Here is a 21,657-nt window from a genome sequence, read left to right on the forward strand (position 1 = left end):
GCAGTACGTAGCATATCGCCTGCAGCTACGTGCTTGACAGCGATGTTTGCCGTACACAACCCTAAGTGAAGACCGTGATCTATGTTAGAACGGATGCACTCTTCGTAGAACCTCATCGAGAGTCGCGGCTAGCTGATATCATAGAGGATGAGATCCATTCACGCGTAGCAAGCGGAATGGGGCCGCGTTCGACGTGCATGTAGCCATGAGCCTGTATATCGACGTCCGCCGTATCTTTACGAGAATCGAATGGATCCGTCGGACGTACCTTTAGACACTTCGTTTTATATAATCTAAGTTTGGAGCTACCCAGCGGTTCATTTCCAATACCGCAGATGGTAGCGCAAATGTCAGAAAAACAAAAGAGCACCGATGATACGTAGGTGCTGATACCGATTGTCTTTATGCATCGAACCATAGAAGACGTGTGTTAACACCAGAACACTTTGCTGGGTGAATAATATGCTGCTGCTGCTGTAGTCTCCGTTCAGACTTCGCATGAGCATTGCGACCAACCCTTATATTCGAGAAGGGGGGTACAGCGCGGTGAGGAGGTTGTGCTACACTCGTGTAGCGCCATGATAGTACTCCTATTAATTATTTTTGCTTTACTTCCACAAAGAAATTTAAAATAGATATATCAAGCATAAAAGCTAATAAAAATGTTTTGAGATTTTTTTTTCTTTGTACAGTAGTAAAATTTAAGTGATATAAAGGCTGATAAAAGCGTACTTGCGATAATTTCGTATCGTTTCGTCTACTTCACCTAGAACTAGAGGGAACTGGCTGTTACCATCATGGCTGACAACACAATTAGCAAAGGAGTGGAGAGGGCTTACATGGAACTGCCGCCGTCGCTTTCGCTCTAGTCTTAGTTGCATTAACTCTTTGTATCCGAGTGATGCCTCAACTGAATTCCACATGAGTTTGTTCCTGTCGCACTGTGATACCTGATGCAGTTGTCTGCAATGTTTGGAGATCAACATAAAACATCGACCATGTTCTTTTCCACTGGCTCCTTTGGGAAGAAGGATGGTAGACCCTTTGTTATTCGCAATATTCGCAACACAAGCCATGACCTGAAAGGATGGTCCCATGCACCATTCATAGTATTCGCTAGCTGACAAGAAACAACTGGCGTGCTTCCTCAGGTTAACCGACCTTTCTGACAGCCCTCCACTCTTGTAGTTCGCTGCAACGCTTGCAGTTGCGGAAAGACCGTCGACCACGTATGTTGCCATGGTATTGTATGCTACAGTAATATCCAACAGTAAACATAAGAATGAATGGTAGATCTCCTATAATAGCAACAGTATGAGTATCGTGGATCGAATTCATACAGCTCTCTAAATATTCCGAGTCAATGATCAGTAGGGGTCAGGAGGGGCAGCTGGGGGATCAGTATTGAATGCTGTGTCTACTGCTGCTGCTTTGTGATACCCGCTGTGACCATCGATTACATTTGCACCATTTTCTCCAAAACTTCGATTTGTGGTGGGAACTAGCCTTTCCAACCACTCGTCGGCTCAAAAGATTTTGACACCACTGTTGTGTTTCGTACAGTTGTTGAGAGTGCGCATGTGTAAAGTAAGTTTTAGCGATTGCTCTTTTTTCTTTATTCTTTCTAGCTCTTATTGTGCCCCTGAGCGTACTGAGTAGGGCATTACCAGGTGCTCCTCAATCCTACTTTCCTTTTCTATATTTAAAACACCATGCACAAACCATGATATTCTTGTGAAACCGGGTACTTTAAGTAGGGAAGTGCGAACAGTTGGCTTCACTTTGTTGCCTATGTTTTGCAGCTTTATATTATTTTTGAGACGTAAAATTAACGCGAAACGCTAAAGTTGCTTTATGGCAAAACATTACACGAAGCCTAGCAGAAATATTAGCGGCATTTAGCATAGTAAATACATTTTCATTTCAATTGATCAATTTGCACAGTTATGATAACAATTTCAGGGGGTCGATAGCTTTGTTTTGTTCAGGTTCCTTGCTTTCACCAAAGCCACAACTCAGCGTTAAAGCAGCAAACGTATGCTTCTCTTCACATTTGGTGCCATCTGAGGGCAAAGACGGGCTCATCTTTATGAGAGAGTGTAAACACATAAGCCCTGTATACATGGACTCGACAGCACCGGGTCGGGTAAGCGTCGAGTAAGCGAGGTCACAATTACTCGACCCGATTGGTGTCTACAAGAACTCGCTTTCTAGCGAGTAAGTATCGCAGCGGCGCGTAGCGTCGAGATTTGTAGTTATTGTGCAAGTTTCTTACTCGTATTTGATTCCGTTGCCTTTTACTATCGAGAGCTTCGATTATTCTTTTTTATCGTTGATGAGGGCTAAAAAGCATTCAACTTCGCTGACACTCCTCGCCGCTCCGGTTGCTTTTTAATCCCAGAGTTCGCCATAACTCGACTCGCTGACTCGACAGCGTCTACATGCTTTTAGACAAGCGGGTCAAGCGAGTTAACCTACCCCCTGCAAGCGAGTTAACGCGACCCGCTCCGCGGCTATTTTACTCGACCCGACTGGGTATACATGAACCCGACAACTGGTTTTTTACTCGACAGGCTTACTCGACCCGACTCTGTCGAGTCCATGTATACAGGGCTATAAGCGCTCACAAATGCGATGCGTGAAAAGGATGCATTCATAGGAGATACCTTACACATTCAAAATGCACCGCAATTTACGCGGGTAATATTGCTGATTTCGATGTACAACATTGTACGTGACAGCCAGTGGTCATTAACAAGAACCAGATTTAGTGATTGAAGGCTGTCAGATGGGTTGGAAAATAATACGTATGTGTAAAAAAAACACGCAGAGGTAAATCTGCAGCTGTTTAAATTTGGCTTTTGTAATGGTGACGGACACAGCGCCGGTAATGTTTTTAAAGTGAATTGATCTTGAAGTTTCTGTCTTCTGCTAGATTTATCTGATGCTTTGCGCGGTAGTGAGCCTTATCGCTCGCAGAACGACCCACAGCATGCAGCTTTAGCGTTAGATCACTTTTTCACACATCATACCAACGCTGAAGAGGCGTCTTACGCCTCATGACATGGAAATTAGCTTAGAAACTAGTTATATCGGAATCGGGCCGATGCTTCTGTGACCAGAAAAATAATTAAAGCCTATTAACGCGCAAGCTGGAAGTTTTTTTGAGCTTTTGTTTTTACTACTGGTTGGGTTCGACGATGAAATAGTCGTTGCTTGAATAAATAATTCAATATGCAGGTTGCATATTATTCTCCGCTGCAGCCTTTTAAGTGCGTAGCTCAAAACCAAACTAGAGGCGCGTCAAAAGCAGCAAGCGTCTCACCTTCAAGCGTGCCGCTGTGGAGCGTGAGTCCGTCGTCGGTCTCCCAATAGACGACGTGGATGAAGTCGCGCACTGAGGCCGGCACCTCGCAGCGGAGCGCGGCGGTGTTGCCACGGATCACGAACACGTCGGATGTGGTCACCTCGTAAGCGGAGCGGATGACTGCGCAAAGAGGAAGAGAGGAAGGGCTATATTATACGGTCCGCCTTGATGAAAATCAATATGTATGAAGAGGATGCAGATGATTAAGCCACGTATATATAGTTGTGAGCTATAAGGGGGAATGTTGTGTATAGTTTTTGTGCGGTTGGTTACCGGTAGTCATTGACGCAAGATGCAATGATGTGTTCAAACAAGACACTTTTTAACCCTCCGTGTTTAGGGCAGAGCTGCAGAAGTCGCCCTATGTTGTCACAACCTGTGTGATAAATTAGATATGCGCCTCAGATGAAATAATCACAGGGCAAGAAACACAGGGCGTTGGTAGATAAACACAGCAGGCGTGCGCCCATATAACTAAATGAGCCCGTCATAACTCACTGTCAGTATGATCGCTCCAAGCTACTTAAACAGCAAGTTTCACTGGCATATTGTTCCTAAGCCTTGGAAGAAAGATGTCAGAGACGAGATTCAACACCCTCGGGGGACTAGGATGTCAAAAACATCTTGTTCGTCGTACTTGACGCATTCCTGGCACCTGTCCGTAGCCTAGTAGAGTAGCGTTTGCTTCAAATCCAGGCGAGTGTTGTTGTTGTTGTTCTCCTTTAATTTCATGGCACATACCCTTACAGGGGGATCGGCCAAGGATTGGGGTGCAGAAATATTTGATTTTGAGATGGATAATTACATCGCAAAAAAAAAAAAAAAGAAATGATTGCAAGGGATTAGAGAAGGAAAGTAAAATATAAAAAAAACCAAAACAAAAAGGGATAATAATAACGCACGCAGTAGGAGAACACTGAGATTTGTATTCACAGACTAAAAAAAAATCAAAATATTAGAGGGGAGACGTTTTGATTCTTTTATATGTTTTGAATGGCGTTAAAAACACACCTGACTCTGTACCCAAGAATGGTGGCACCGACCGATAATAAAATCTAGCTGCTAAAATTAAGTCCCAGCTGTTTCAACGGCTTCCTCATCATGGTAAAACGGCGGCAAAATAGCAAGAAATGTTCTATTGTTTCCGGTTCCCCGCAGAATGCCCAGACGGAGTAAGCGCCAAACCAGACCTGTGCATATAGAAACTTGGAGGCGGAATACGGAAGCGCAGCCTGGTTAGAGAGACTTCAGTCTGTCTTGATTGACACGGTTTACTACACCAGGAATACTTGAGATGCAGGTATAGTCATCCGATGTTAAAATAGATCCAGTCTACATGCTTAATAAGGAGCGCCTACAAAATCGCGCTGTCGTTATATATGCTGTTGCCGCGAGGATAGGCCACACGAGACCATTGAGATACTCTTTAGCTAGTGTGTCGGTAACCTCACTGACTGTCACATTACTGTGGCCTGGTACCCACACTATATATATGAGGCTCAAATGTGAGAGGAGCAATAAAAGGAAAGTGTTTAATATTGGCAAATCTGTATTCGAAGAAAGCGACGAGCACAAGTAATAATAGTCTCTAATTACAGCCATTGTTGAGTATGGTGGGTCTAGTTTGCGCAGAGCAAGCACCACCGCCAGCAACGCCGCCTGGAAAATTCGGGTGCAATCCGGAAAAGCCCAGTCAAGAAGCGGACAGCATATTCCAACGCCTGCCTTTTCATGAAATTGAGAGGCGTTAGTTGCTATCATTATGATAATGGGAAGACTTTGTAAATGATCTTATAATCATTTCAAATTCGAGGTGGTAAGTGTTTTGAGTTATTGAGAAAAATATCATCATAGACAATTTGAACCGAAGATCCGGCCACGTACTTTTGTTGGAAGAATGTTAAAAAAGACCACTTTCAAAGGTTGTAACAAATTTTGCACTAGTATTACCTGCGGGGTATAAACCCGAGGCCAGCTGACTCGAAAAAAGGAGGCCGGCTCGCAACAAAAAATTGACAGGGAGTGATGAAATCAAATTTCATATATTTTTAGATACGTCTGGATAGTCAAGAATTATAATCTAGCTAACAACGGTGGTATTCGGACTTGAAGGTATAGTACATTGTTAGCCACGAATTTGGGGTGCCCAACGCTTGAATAATTATTAAATAATTCAATATATATTATTTATTTTCAATACTCTCAAGGCCCGGAGGCATTGCAGAGAGGAGGGGCATACAAAATCAGCCGCAGTCTTCTTTAAATTTTCGACATCGGTGATGGCAGTGAGTGCTTCCGTTTCTAAACAAAATAATCGGATGATTTATGTTAGCAGGAGATCCAGAAAACAACACCAATCAAAATTCCTGAATTTGCCTAACATACATAACATAAATCATTAAAAGAGCGTCTCACTGCATTCCAGACCTGGGATTGCCCAACCTGCGCAACATATATACACAGCACGAGCCCCTTTCCCTGCAACATGTTTCATGTGATCCCTCCACGTCAGATGATCATCGCCAATGACCCCTAGGTACTTAAGACTTAACTTGAGGAATCGTTTCCTGCTTAAATGTTAGAGAAAGATTTACCGGATTCCTAATTTGGAAAACAAGGAAAGCGCACTTTTTTACGTTTAATTTAAATCTTAAGTCACGTAACCAATTCTGAAGGAAGCTCATGCAGGTACGATTGAAGGCGCCCGTTGCGGGTTGGAGTGTCAGGTGCAGGCGTAAAGAACGCGATGTCATCCGCAGAGACATAAGTGCGAACTTCTTGATGAGTAGTAATAGAGCTCAATAAAATGTTAAAGAGCACGGGCGAGAGAACTACCCCTTGAGGAACACCTCTGGTTTGCTGATATCTGCTAGAATGGAGCTTATCATAGGAGGTTGCGGCCAATTACTGCACCTGGGTGGCCAACTCCTGTTCTGGTGAGGGAGTGCGTTGCCGGAGGTGTTCACCGGCATCAGGTCGCACCCCAAACCTTTGTATGCAATTCCATCGACACGCGGATTTTTTTTTTTTTTCATCCGGTGGAGAATTGCGCGGCACCGGGATTTGAACCCCGGTCCTCTTGCATGCGAGGCGGATGTTCTACCGCTACGCCACCGCTGCACTCGCAGATTATGACTAGCAGCTTACCGGTATCGCTCAAGAGGAAAGTATACAACAGTTGCATCTTGCCTGTACTCACCTATGGGGCTGAAACATGGAGGCTAACCAAGAGAGTTCTACTTAAGTTGAGGACAACCCAGAGGGCTATGGAACGAAAAATGGTAGGGGTAACATTAAGAGATAGAAAGCGTGCAGAGTGGGTTAGAGAAATAACTCAAGTTACCGACATTCTAGTAGAAATAAGAAGAAGAAATGGACATGGGCAGGACATGTAGTGCGAAGAGAGGATAACCGATGGTCGCTTAGCGTAACAAAATGGATTCCAAGGGAATGAAAGCGTAGCAGAGGGCGGCAGAAAGTTAGGTGGGCGGATGAGATTAAGAAGTTCGCAGGGGTCAAGTGGATGCAGCTAGCACAGAACCGGGTTAAGTGAAGAAATATGGGAGAGGCCTTCGGCCTGCAGTGGGTATAATCAGGCTGATGATGATGATGATGATGCTAGATTGCACACCTTTCAATGAATAATAAAATTGTCTGTTTTGTAGGAATGCTGATATCCACGCAATTTAATATTGTGGAAACCGCAGAGTTTGTAATATTCGCAATAAAATTCAGGGCTATGCGCTATCATGAGCCTTTGCTATATCGAGTGTCACTAAAGCAGCATTATTTTTCTGGCGCCGCTCAATGAGAATTTGACTCTCAAGGTGGGTATGCGCATTCCATATGGAACATTCTGAGTGAAAAACCTATCTAGAGGGACTAAAAAGATGTTCTTGTTCCACAAACTCTGTAACCCGTTGGAGTACGGTCTTTCCAATTAATTTTACCAAGTTTACTGTTAATGATATTGGTCTGATATTGTCCAATTGGTATAGCCACCACCGTTATGCTTCAGTAAAGGAATCACTTTGGCTAGTATCTAATCACCTGGTATCCAAGAATGGATAATTAAGTAATTTACCAACTCTAACAAGAAATTTGGAGACACCTCAAAGAGGATCTTTAACATTTTTGATGTTACTCAATCAGGGCCAGGAGCAGCAGCTGGAAATGTCATCACTATCAGAGAAAGCTCTAAATTTGTAATTTTGGGGGAATCCTTAACCGTATCTACTGGGCCTGCACACATAGGAGATATGGGAAGTGTTCACAGAAAACGCTTTTCCAAACCTTTAGCAATTATGTCTACTGTTTTGAGAGCTTCTTTAGGAGTCGAAACACATGAGGATAAACTTTCTGAGGTAGGAATCTTCTTTCGTGATTTTAAAAACACGAAAAGTGCACGTAGGTTATTAGATTGGGAAATGTAATTGAAATGCTCAGTATCATAATGATATTTCACTTGTGCGACTGTGCGTTTAAACGTAACAGCAGTACTCGAAGCGGTATAGTGCTTCTTACTCGTTCACGGTACAGGCTCTAAGAGAACAGGGCACGTTATCGGAGCTCTGCTCAGCGAATGGTTTGCGGTCGTTTTGAGATTTAGCTCTCTCAGTGTTTTAAATGGTGAACATACCATCATATCTCCTGTCGTTTATTAAAATTAGACAGCACCATTGCATTCGGTGTCCGTAACAGATAAGCGGGCATCTCGTGTTCAGTGATGCTGCTATTGGTCGTCGAGACATGCAGCCCTTCTGCGAGCAGTAAATACTGAGGCAGTGATGTTTTCTAGAAAGCATTATTTCCTGCTTTAAAACGCAGCCGTGCTGTTTTAATGTCTGGTATATCGTCTCCGAAAAAAAAAAAAAAAAAAACCCTCTGGATGTGACCGCAATCCGCTGTCCTAGAGCGAGTATTTTAGTAGCGTATTTGTGTCCTATCAAACCTCACATAAAAGAAGAGCGGAGAAAACCATGGTAAGGACTTTTTTTTTTTATTCATTTCCCTGCTGGTGTTAAAAGTTCAAAATTCGGCTGAAACAATTAACACTACTTAGGTGTGAGAGCGTGAAGGAATTGCGTGGATTATGAGTCCTAACAGTGACTATGAGGCTTGACTATAATGTTTGTGGTGCATACTGTACATCTTTCAGTACGTTACTTGCACAGTGTTGAGCCACGCTACTGCCGTCCCCGTATAGTGTCCGACCATGTCATCTCTCCATTACCATGCTGCTAGAGACAGTCTTGTGAGGTGGACAGTGATGTATGTTTCCCAAGTTGCCAAGAAGCGACATGTGTACAAAGCTCGGCATTAACCTTGACGTGCGTACGTGCTTTCGAGGCCTGAGAGTATACTGTGTCTGACACGGGATCCAGAGTCCAGGTGGGTTTAAAAACCATTTCAAATATATTGCCCAAGTTGCAACGCCTGCAAGCTCCACCATGACACGAGATCTAGAGACGTAACACAAACCGCCGATCAATCAGTCAGCGCCGGGCTTTGTCACCAGCAAAGAGGCATGCTGGCGACGTGTGCTATATTAGCGTCAAAGGTATAACACCAAGGTATATGAGTCATCTCTCCTGGCGGCTCACGAGAATACATCGCCACCTCATGTCTGAAATTCATGCCATCGGCCAAACAACACTCGCCACAAGCTTTCTCTGGACTGCGGTCACTCACGATTCCTGAATTAATGCTAACAGGGCACATAATTATTTCGCCTCGAAATAGCTACCGCTCTTTGTTCTAACTAATGCGGTTCTTGTTGACTGTATCCGCTGTTTACTGCATTCTTAAGCCTGTAAAATCACACGCTGTGAGAAGCGATTTAGCAGAGGAGAAAGAAAGAGGGCAACAGCTTTATGGTTTTATGGCAAAAAAAAAAAAAGCCGGTTATATGCCACAGCCCGTTAGGTGATTCCCCTGATAAGGGCATGGCGTAACACATGACGGGCGCATAATCTAGCAATGTATTATTCTACTACATCCCCGCATTTCTTTTTTCATTATTCTCTGACGCGACAGAAATACAGTGCCACCTCAGCACAACTTTACTATGCAATCATCGCAGCCCAAAAACCAGCCTGTCAAGGTGACACTTTTTCTCTTCTCTCCTCTGTTCGCAAGGCACGTACCCAGTGTGGTAAGACCAGCGTTCAGTACAGCAATTGGGGCTCGTAAAAAAGTATTTATAAAAAAAAATTGAGGGCTGTGCTTTGGACATCGTCGTTTTCATCAACTTCCATCCACGCGTAAATCGGTCGAAAAAGAAGACCACGCAGCCATTTGCACCTGTAAGCTAGACGCAACTTCAACAGAAGACGCGGGTGTAACAACGCACCTGCACAGACACTAAAGACGAACAATCATCTCTGTGTCTCATCCCTTCTTCCTTTGCATTTGTGCAGGTCTACCGTATCCCCTTTGTATGTCGTACCAACTTGCCCATCAGTCTGAGTTGCTGAACGCGGGACCGCTTCACGGACAGCAAAAAGGCGGTTGGAACCGTCACCTCGCAAGCATGCAACAAATGGCATGATTACGCCAGCGTGGATGTACTGCGCCCTTCGACCTATCATTACGGATAGTGTATTGTCATGCGAGGTGACAACTGACAATGCCGTAGACGACAAACGAATTAATAGAGGTAAAATTGGAATCAAATCTTTATTCGGCTTGCTTGAGTCCACAAAAGAACGAAGCACTTCGGCGACACCGATAGCAGCAAATGAGCTAGCTGGTCGTGAAACAGAGAATGGCAGTTGCATTCGTCACTGCTTAATTTAAAGTTAGCGAAGAACCATCTAGATAGCCGGCCAAAGGAACCTTGGAACGTATTGAACGATACGGAAACAGTTGTGTTCAGCCGCGATTACTTCAGAAAATCACGGCGCATTTCGTCATTTAGAATTTTTTTGTGCCCTGAGGCAATAAACATCGCAAAAAAACAAAACAAAAGTGTATCGCGATGACCAGTATGAACAAGATCGTTCCGCACGCTACGATAGCAGTGATAAGGCCGCGTGCTGCTGGTTGTTGGAAACAACATCAAAAAAGCATTCAGTGGTTCCCGGCAATATAGTAGGAAGCGTTACCTGCGCTACAGAAGACGGAAAAGAGAGGCTGTTTTTGTATATGTATATCAGGGCATTTTTCTCACCAGCAGTAGACTTGCACTGTTTTATTCAATTTCACTTTCACCGGTTGGTAATCCCTCATAGATGACGCGTGTGTATGTGCCCTCAGTAGCATGCTGACCCTTTTCCTGCGAATGCGTAAAAGAGGACAACGAAGAGGACGCAGCGGAGTCGCCGTAGGCGGCTGTAGTTGGGCCCGCGAGGAATGCTGTGGGTCGAAGGGTCAGCGCCGCCGTGAGGCGCAGCGGCGCCCATGTCTAAAGTGGTGGGCAAACCGGCCTTGGCCAAGATACAACGCGAACTACGCGAGATCAGCCGCGACCCGCCCACCAACTGTTCTGCAGGACCCGTGGACCCCGGCGATTTGTTTCTCTGGCAGGCCACCATCGTCGGGCCCGATGACTCGCCATTCGAGAAAGGTGCGTACACTGCGCGCACTTCCTTTTCCCAGTCGATAAACGATAACTGTCGGCCGAGAACGCGATGGTTTCCACATTGTTGTTGCTTATTTGGCCGGCCACAGCATTGCATCGCCGTTATTTTGTAGTAACTAGGTCAGGAGGGATGCATCGCAACTGTAACTTTTAGAGATCACTTGCAAACTTGTACTTTGAGCAACAGGATATAGGTAGTCTGGCGCTATACATACTGGTGCCTTTGGGTAGGTTAAGTAAGCTTGGGAACAAGGATGAGGCTGTCACTGACAAATTTGTTGCAGAGAGCAGAGCAGAGAGACACACTCGCCATGTTTCATAGTGCTGCACTTGCTCACCGCATCATATGAGCTTATGCCGCGATTTGTATGTCTGCTACCAAATGCGAGAGGCCTGAAGAGACAGGCCTCAGTGGGAGACTTCAAGCGGCCTTTTTGCACTAGCACTCAGTTTAAGCCGAGAGTTGCCTGCAACGGAAGGCGTGTGTTAGCGAAATATGATAGCATAAGACAGACACCAATGTGCTTGGGGAAAGTGCTGAATGTAACCTTCAGTTACCATAGCTGCGATTATAGGTGTAAAAGTATGGTCGCTGATCCTTGTATTAATTTTAAATAAATCGGCTCGCTAGCTGGTGCGTGCATAAATAGAAAATAATTAATGCGGTGCAAGTAATGGTCTTGGCTCGAACCTTTTTTACGAGTTAAGAGAGTAATCCAGGGTGTATATAAGTGTGCTGCTGACGAAAGGCTGTAGTTTATTTCCACGCAGTGCATGTGGACGACCATGCGCCTTTTGTTTCTGTTCACAGGAGTGTTCAAGCTGAAAATTCGCTTTCCAGAAGACTACCCATTCAAGCCGCCCGAGGTGAAATTCAACACTCGCATCTACCATCCAAACATCAACAACAATGGCTACATCTGCCTGGACATTCTCAAGTCCCAGTGGTGTCCCTCACTGACCATAGCAACGGTGCTCATGTCCATAATGGTCCTCATGTGTGACCCGAACCCGGACGACCCACTCGTGCCAGAGGTGGCCAATGTGTACAAGACGGACAAAGAGGCCTACAATGCCATAGCCAAGGAGTGGACCAGGAAGTACGCTATGGACTGACCTTACGAGTTGCGCCCATCATTCGCTGTGAATTGACAGGCAAAATGCAGACGCCTCATGACCCCGAAGGCAGGTATAAGCTGACAGCGTCCTGTGCTAACCAACTCTGATTGAAAAACGTGCCGCTTTAATCGAGCGCGAAACCACAAGTTGCGCTTTGGTGCAGCCAGAAATTAAAATAAAAGTGTAGTATTCAGTAATCATAAATTTTAAGAAGTTGGCTGCTTGCGTATCTTAAAGTTCCTTCTACTGAGTGAACCTCCACAGTAGGAGGAGGAAAAAGGTGTTACCTGCTAACGCTTTCTTCTTACGACGCGACAATTTTCCTAATTCGTTCTGCCAAAGTTCAGCTACAGACACTCATTTGGGTTTTCGCAGCAGTGCGCCTTGAGAAACGAAAGCTAAAATGTATAAGCTAAGCGTTCTAAATGACTTCGTTACCTCTCCTCTCCTCTAATTCCCAACCTAACACCGCACCACACGATTTAAATTTCTGAAGATATAATTCCAATGATCATTTCTAGCCTTGCGTTAACGGAAGTAAATGCTTTAACACGACAGCAAGAGAGACCTGTACCGCAACGGCAAAAAAATGACCGCGCTGATTTCGGGGTGGAGTAAGTTATTTGCGGACGCCGGCATCTGGTACTCGTCTTAATGACTAGCCCCAGAAATAAAACAGTGTGTGTGTGTGTGGGGGGGGGGGGGGGGGGGGACGTAATGGTCTTGAGAACGTATGCGAAAGATGGCGATCAGCGACTTCTCTAACGCCTAGGCACCCTCCGACCGGAGTTGCTGAGCGAGCAGCGAGCTGAAGCATGCGCTAAATGTGCTGTCAAGGCAATCTAATACCGTGCTTTTTCAATTTGTAGTTCTACTTCTGCAAGTTCAGTCTGTGCTACGGGTATGAAGAGGCTGCCACGCGGTTATCTGGCCCTGCATTTTCTCTTATAGTACTATTGCTCCGAATTCCTAAGATGACTCCAGTAAATGTCAAGCATATAAGGTTTTTTATTTTGGTTTTTTCTGTCCGCTTTGAAAATGCTTTCAAGGTTAAATGGTAGCGCATGAAAGCCTCCAGCGCAGTGGCGCAACATTGTTGGAAAAACTATTAAAGGTAGCCGTTAGGTAGCCTACATAAAGACGTTGACCGCTCTTACCCAAACTTAAAAAGAAATATTATATGTAGAATATATATAATCTGTATAATATAAAGTTGTGAAGAGAAAATGCGCTTAGGTGAAAAATTAGTTATGTGCTCTGGAAAAGAATGGCAATGCCACTGCTTATATCGACAAGACAGTTAATGTAGCCAGAGGTTTAGACAACAGAAGTAAACAAGACGATAAAGGCCGGCAGTAGTTAAGAGCAATTTATACTGTTGGTAGCAAAGAAAGACATGTAGAAGATTGCGGAACCAAGTTGCACAACAGCCTTCTGTAGAAACATTGCAAGATAGGAGCATCTATTGCGAATGCGCAGCGAGCGTCGCTGTCAATAATGTAAAATAAAATGCTGTCGAGGAAGGTAGTTGGCAGGGAGACACAATCTCTCTATGGCTATTTAAACAAGTATTTGGAGACATCACGAGAGAAAAATTGGCGTCAAATGTTCCCGAAGAGTCCCTTAGTAATCTGTCCTTCGTTGATTGCTAAGTGCGTGGACGAATCGCAGGGACGAATCGCAGCCAGGGGAGGAGGATGTGCCCAAGAATTATTGATCAAAACATATTGCTCAACACTTAACGGGACAGCAGTACACTATAAACGGTGAGGCGCTGTAAGGGATAAATGTTTAAGTCCATATAGTGAAGGTAGTCACCGCATATACATATCACGTAAATCAAATCTAGAAGGCGGTTAATTTATGGGACCTTGGATCCCTTAAGGAGTATTATGATGGCGTGATGGAGGGGTCCGAGAATAAATTAGACTACCTGGGTTTCTTCAGCACGGCATCACTCAGTACATGGCCGTATTGCGTTTAACCTCCATAAAAACGCGGCCGCCGATGCTGGGATGAAGCCCGCGTCCTCGGACCCAGCAGTCGAGCGCCTTAACCACCAATCTACCGCGTGTGGGGCGAAAACATTATATTAATAAGAATGGGATGGAGCGTATCTTGCAAGCACTCTTTGTTACAGAAACGTGGATGTGCACAAAAAGGGTTCAATTGAAACTGAGGGCTACGCAGCGATCTACCGAAAGCAAAATAAATAGCTGCACAGTTAAGAATCAGGAGGAGAGCATGCAGTGTGGTTCATGGAACAAACTCAAAGCAGTGATATTCTTGGCGAAATTAAGAAGGAAAAAAAAGGAAAAAAACTTTATATCAAGACACTTAGGGCTAATTATGTGCGGAATTGCGAAAGAAGTGCTCTGTGTGACTGCAATGCAGCTGCAAATGTATCCACCTACTCTTACATACCGGACCGGTGATATTCGGGAGTTCTCGCTGCAAGGTGACTAGAGGTGTCAAGTTTCCATGGTCTAGTAGTGAGACGTAGGAAGACAACTAGATGTGGTTTGTCAGCACCGAACACTAGCAGCACTCTTGCAATATTGTTCTTTTTTACGCCGTCGCTCTGTCTCTTCGAGGTCACAAATTTGTGAGGCCTGCCCACGTGAAGGCTTACGTGTAGACGGTGAGTCGTTCCACAACCGATACTGTTTTTTTCTATCCTGTAAATCAATTTCAAACGCCGCTGAAGCCTGCTATACTAACGCCTCCTAGACATCTGGGTCTGCTTCTGTTTCCTGTGTGGTGCGGCGTTCGAGGAAGCGGCAAAGGAAAGGTGCCGCACGGACACCTGGATCTGACCCCCGGCGGGGTCAGCTGCTCATATGCATGAATCGCCTGGTGACGTCATGACCTGTCGTGACGATACATCCCGCGCCCCTTGTCGAACACAATTCCCACATTTCACTGAACGCTTCAAGTTATCTGGCATTCCATAATTTGTTTACAGGAAAAGAAAGGCGCAATATCGGCGATTCGCGGAATCCCGCTATCATCCTCACCGTAGACAAGGGGAATTATGAATAGCGTTTCCCGATCCGAGGCGTGGCGCAGTTGGTAAAGCGCTGGGCTGGGGATCCAAAGGATGGAGGTTCGATTCCCAGTGGAGACAAGGTTTGTTAATTTATTTCTAACTCATCGCTCTCTAAAGCGTGACACCTCTACTGACAACCTGTTGTCAACGATCAGGCATTAAACGCTTTCGCCTTAAGTCGGTGAACCTGTCCATCAAAGAGCTGGTGTCGTTCACGCAGTATACAGTGCACTGTTCGTTCTCATGACGCTATGAGTTTTTTTAGACCCAGGACATGTCATGAGGGATAGAAGAGTAGGATTAGTCTAACAATAACAACAATATTAATAGTAATAATAATAATCAATCAATCAATCTTGATTTAATGTGCGCAGGAACAACCATGTGGTCTTTGTGCTGCAGCACAAATAAAAAAAAAACAAAAACGAAAAAGCACAAACATGTTTACACACACAGAGAGAACACACAAAAAAAAGAAATAAATAATACATGAAATGAAACTGAGACGAAAAGTCTCACGGAAAGTAAGCAAACAATGAGTAGAATCACTTATACACACAGTGAGATAATTTTTGAGCACACCAGGAAAGAAAAAAAAAAAGAACGGTAGATAGAAGAGAAAAAAAAACAACGACAAATAACTGACATTGATTATAGTAATATAGAAATATACATAAAATAAACAACCATTCCAGGCGCAACAAGTGCATGGTACTTAAAACACAGGCAAGAAATACAGAATAATACAATAAAGAAGTAAAATTGAACAAGGGACAGTAACATTCGAATATAAAGTTTAAAGTTGAAATATAAGTAAGAAACGGATAAAAAGTAGTTCAAGATAAAGACAGCATTGAACAGGAGAAAAAACAAAAAGTGAAGTAAATACAAAATTAAGGCTAGAAAGTGGGAGTTATATGTGATAAAGTACTATTTAGAATACAACGCTACGAACATCCAATGTAAATGAACAGAGCGAGTTTTGGAAGATGTCAAGGTGAGGACAAAAAGAGTTAAATAACCACTGCATCCTGTCCAGAGAGGAGTGGGAATGAAGAGGAGAAACCTGAAATGGTCTGAATTCCCTCATGCTCTTTCGCGGAACGTGCAGTAGGATGTACTCTAAGAGCTGAGGGCACATAATGTGGCCATGAAGGAGTTTGTACAGAAATATGATATCAAGTCTGATACGACGGCAGTGAAGAGAAGGAAGATTCAGTTGGGCGCTCCTGGTGGAGCGAGAGGGGGAAGTTGCGCAAGGAAAGCGATAATGAAATATCCGTAAAAATTTTTTTTGTACTCTGTCAACCTTGTCCAAGTTCGATTTGCAAGTGCCATTCCAAACAACCGACGCATACTCCAAGACCGGCAAGCATATGGACAGGTACAGTTTTAGGAACGGAAGTGGAGTATGGAACTCTCTCGAAAGTCTGCAAACGGAACAGAGTGTGCGCATAGCCCGCTGAGCAATGCGTTTAGTGTGAGAGGAGAAGCTGAGGGTGCGGTCAAAAAGTACACCAAGGTCATTAATTTCATCAACCCTGTCCAACAGCACAGAATTCACAGAATAATGGTAGAGAAAGCTATGTGTTTTACGAGTAAAGGACACAACCCTAGTTTTGGAAGAATTCAGGGTAAGTCGATTCTTCGCACACCAATCAGAAAAAGCAGATATGTCCGATTGCAACAACAAGCAATCTTGAAAAGAATGTATTACCTTGAATATTTTTATATCATCAGCATAAAGAACAAACGAGGAGTTCTTTATCGCAGAGGAAACATCATTAATAAAAACGGAGAAGAGAAGCGGGCCTAGTACTGAACCTTGAGGAACTCCACTCGTTGCAGGGTAAACGAAAGAAGTCTGTCCATTGACACTGACAAAGCAGAAGCGATCAAGGAGATAGTTGCGTAGGAGGGCTACGAGTGAGACTTCAACGCCAGAGAGTAGAAGTTTTTCAAGAAGTAGTGAGTGAGTAACAACGTCGAAAGCTTTGCTCATATCACAGTACACAGTGTCAACCTGACCCCTCTGAAGGACTGCTGCAGAGGCATACGTCATAAACGTGACTAGGTTGGTAGAAGTAGAGCGACCCGACATGAAGCCATGTTGATTCGGTACTATGATATGTTTGAGATGGAAGGAAAGTACGCTGTGCAAAGCTAATTCGAAAAGCTTAGAGGTTGCACATAGAAGAGAAATCGGACGATAATTGGAAACATCAGATTTGTTTCCAGACTTGAAGACAGGAAACACGCGTGCCATTTTCCACACGCGACGAAAGGCAGCATTTTTTAAACAGTTATTAAATATGGCAGTCAGTACTGGTACAAAGATATAATTGAAGGCTTTTATTATGGCAGCTGGAATGCCATCAGGTCCAGGAGACAAAGAAGGTCTCAGATGCTTAAGACTCTCAGTTATCAACTCCTCGTCAAAGAGAATAGAATTAGATAGTGCACCAGATGGGAGGCAAACGGAATCACAATGTGGATGTTTATAAACGGAGGAAAAATGTTGGGCAAAACTGTCGGCAACATCCCGAATTTCCGAACCCTGAGAGCCAACTAAGCTGATACTTAGATCTGATTTAATGGAACGCTTGCGAACGTAACGCCAGAACTGACTAGGACGATTTGAGGAACTCCTCTCTAAAGACTCAAGATATGAGTCATAGTCCCGCTTGTATAAGCGTTTGCAAAGAGAACGCACACGGCGAAACTCATCTGCCCAATTGTAAAACCCAGGGCGTTTCGCTTTACGATGGGCCCGTTCCTTGAGTTTTAACGCCGTTATTAGTTCCCTTGAAAACCAGGAAGGGAACTTCCTACGCGTAGGAGTATGCAAAAGGTAAGTACCGTCGCATACCATCAAGAACTATTTCTGTAAAGCGACTGACTTGTCCATCTGAATCATTAATGTCATTTAAAAGGGACCAGTCGACGGAAGAGAAGAAATTGAAAAGACCGACATAATCACCACGTGCATACGCGAAACGGGGTGAATTCCTCACCCGATCTGAATTAGTAGAAGGTGAGGCAGAGACAGCAGTAGTAACTAGAAGCGGAGGGTGAAATTTGTCACAGCGAGTAAGCGGTATGTCTGAACTCGAGACTCGAACACTTTCACAATTCGATAGACAGATGTCAAGAATATTGCCACAGCAGTTTTCAATGAAATTGTGCTGCTGCAAAGAGTTAAAGGCTATAAAATTAGGTAGAGCGTTACACTTACTTAATATGTAATGATTGTTGTGAGAAGAAATAAATGAGTTCTAGTTGATACCAGGAGTATTAAAATCGCCTAAAATAAGAAGTTTGTGTTTGCTATGACGGGTTATAACATGTTCGATTGAGAGCAGAACATCATCATAGGCTGGAGGAGGAAGATTCGGAGGAATGTAGAAAGCTGCAAGTAAAAGTTTTTCATGTCGATTTAAAGTGAGCTCGAGCCACACACATTCTACAAAAGTTTCCAGATCGGAACGTCGAACACACTTCACAAAACTGTCAATAGCAATGAGCACTCCACCTCCTCTTGATTTGGGACCTGTTTCAGGGCGGTCGCTACGAAAAACAGAGTAATTATTTGGAAAGAAATCATTGGAAGGAATATCACTTGACAGCCAGGTTTCGGTAACCACAACAGCGGTATAACAAGAGGACAAGACGCTAGAAAAATGTTCAGGTCCCTTAGTCCGAAGACCTCGGGCGTTTTGATAATAGATATCCACATTAGGGGCCACTGCAATTTTGCATCAGTTCAGAGGGATGAAGCATATCGTTGTAAAGCTTCCCACGAAAGTCCTTGTATATGCAACCCATCGGCCACATCGAAGGCTCAACAAGCTTACTGTAGGATTCTTCATCAACTTCAATGTGGAAGGACGAGTAGGAGTCGTACCTTGTTTTCAGCTGCCGGCAGGAAAGGAGGGTAATATTCACAGATTTTAGATGGTTGGTAAGGTCTACAGATGTAGTATCGGGACTGAGTTTAGGGACGAAAATAGTCTTCGGACGCTTCTTTTGGTAAATGGCAACGTTCAGGACAGATGATCTCGATGCGCCAGTGATGGCTCGACTTCGGTGCTTCTTCATCGCACTAGGTGGGTTAACCGCACGGGGAGGAGCAGAGGCAGAAGATGAACAGGTAATATCACCGGGAGTCATCCCTCGATGAAGAGGAATAATAATAATAATAATAATAATAATAATAATAATAATAATAATAATAATAATAATAATAATAATAATAATAATAATAATAATAATAATAATTATAATAATAATAATAATAATAATAATAATAATAATAATAATAATAATAATAATAATAATAATAATAAATTGGTTTACAGGAAAGGAAAGACGCAGTGTCTGTCACACTGGTTACGTGGACACCTGAACCGCGGCTAAGGGAAGGGAAGAAGGTGGGAGTGAAAGTGGGAGAGAAAAGGGAGCCGTAGTGAAGGATTACGGAGTAATTTCGACCACCTGGGGATCTTTAAAGGAGGGTGGCTGCTCCTGGTCCTACGGGGCTGGGACTGGTAGGTCATCGCCGCTTGCGGCGGGGCCAAGTCTGCCACCGGATTTGTATCTGTTGCATGCCGTCATTGCACCCGCCACCGCTTTGATGCTGGACGAGGGCTGTTGCGACAAATTCTTTTCTCTTTCGCCCTTCGTTCTATTTCTTTATTTTCTCTTCTGTCCGCATGAGGCAGCGGAGGTGGCTCAGAAACACAGCCAGTAGCAGGCACGTGCATTATTTTCCTTCTTCCTTGAGGCGCATTGCCACCCGCCGCAGGGGCATAAAGAAGCCGACCTGTGCAGGACCATAAAATCTTTCATGATAAGTAGAATCACGTACGCCTGCCCACTACCATCTGCGTCGCAGAGACGAAGCGGCACCTATAATAGCATAATTCAAACAGCATGCAAAGCGGCCCTTGGCCTTCCGGTATACGCTGAAAGTAATGCAGTTGGGATTTTTTAACACGCTACATGAACGAATTGAAGCCCATAAGACGGCACAAGTGCGCCGCTTATCGCGTAGCGTTGTGGAACGCGTAATTCTTGACAAGCTCCACATACAGCCCGTTGAGGAGGTGTGTGCAGAATCGCATTTATCGGTTGACAATACTATAGTAGAATAGTTGTTAAACCAATAGCCAAAAACACGCCACCAGGCAGACACGACGCCTGAAGGAAGTCAAGGGCGCTGACCTTTGAGATGCAGTACGAGAACGAACTACTAGCAGTGTTGTGTACCTTTCTCGTACTTGTTTTTTATGTGCGCAGTATACCTTGGGGGGGGGGGGGGAGGGGGGGTAGCAGTGTACGTGGATGCAGCTCAGCACATCAAAGACAGAACATGCATGACATGTATGGCCCCTCCAAAGTCAGCCTTCATTAACTCCATAACCTTTCGTGCTAGCTCATGCTAGCAGAGAAAGTAGCTCTCGCTCTAGCCTGCGTGGATCCCCGCATCAAAACTACTCTAAGCGACTCAACGAGCGCCGTTCAAATTTTCGGCAAAAATTTTGTAAATGCGCCCACAACGCGGATTCTGCGCAACCAATCTCTCAATAACAATATCAATCTCATATGGGTTCCGGCTCACGCGGGTAATTCCGGAACCGAACGGGTCGACCGTCTAGCCCGAGGCTTAACCAACCGGGGTACGGAAGACCTATCGGGAACGGACGCGCTCACCGAGACGTCGCGCTCATACGCGGAGATTACAAACTGTTATCGCGAGCTAAGATGCACTTGCTCCGCCCCTCACCCTGACCTGGACCGAGAGCAAGCCATGACACTCAAACGCCTACGAACAAAGGCCATTCTTAGCCCCTGCTGTCTTTATTTTATTACAAATGGTGACTACAAACCTGCATGCCAGCACTGTGGTGACGGAATGAACGCCAACCAAGAAAATATACTATGGGAATACGCTAGCAATCCCCCTTAAACGACACTCTTGCCAGCTTCCTCGGCGGAGGAATGAGACAAGCTGTTGGCCAGTTCAGGAAAAACAACCCAACTGGTCCTAATCACCCGAGTTCAAGAGGTCGCCCCGACTGGAAGCCACCCTGGACTCGCCCCAGCCCCAAGTAATTCCTTGCCTTTTGTGGCAATAAAAGTTTACCACCACCACCACCACTACCTACAGTCGCAACACCATGCGCTGACATCGCACAGCACGCAGATGCCTCTCCGTTTAGCCTCCATTGAAGCGCAGCCGCAGGCGGTCGGGATCGAACTCGGGAACTGCGGCACAGTAGTCGGGCGTCTTAGCACTGTACCGACGCGACGGGGCCGATTCGTCTAACGAATTGAAATTTGCGGCAAATTTATAGCCTTTTGTTTCGCAATAGACCACATGAGACCACGAAGAAGTCCGATATTCACTTATATCTATCTTTGGTACCGAAATATGGATAGGAATACAAGGCGAATGGAAGGTTTCCGCGCAAGACGATGTCGCTATCTTAGCAACGTTATACCCTTGCATACACAGCAGCCGAGTATGCTAAATTCGAA

General features: G+C 44.6%; 2 protein-coding genes across 2 annotated transcripts in view; one reads left to right on the forward strand and one right to left on the reverse strand.

Moving 5' to 3' along the window:
* Positions 1-21,657, reverse strand: part of LOC146193960 (cell adhesion molecule Dscam1-like) — a 570,478-nt gene that overhangs the window by 428,873 nt on the left and 119,948 nt on the right. Inside the window, exon 3 of the mRNA XM_084600659.1 lies at positions 3,326-3,487. Coding sequence (XP_084456785.1) covers positions 3,326-3,487 — 162 coding nt within the window. The remainder of the gene's footprint in view (positions 1-3,325; positions 3,488-21,657) is intronic.
* LOC146193962 (ubiquitin-conjugating enzyme E2-17 kDa-like) lies at positions 10,453-12,254 on the forward strand. Its single transcript, XM_084600140.1, has 2 exons — positions 10,453-10,934; positions 11,761-12,254. Exons 1-2 carry the CDS (start codon positions 10,769-10,771, stop codon positions 12,063-12,065), a joined length of 471 nt encoding a protein of 156 aa, XP_084456266.1. The 5' UTR covers positions 10,453-10,768; the 3' UTR covers positions 12,066-12,254.

This window comes from Amblyomma maculatum, chromosome 4 (assembly GCF_055883805.1).
Source record: "Amblyomma maculatum isolate TAMU_Amacu chromosome 4, ASM5588380v1, whole genome shotgun sequence".
Classification (NCBI taxonomy): Eukaryota; Metazoa; Arthropoda; class Arachnida; order Ixodida; family Ixodidae; genus Amblyomma; species Amblyomma maculatum.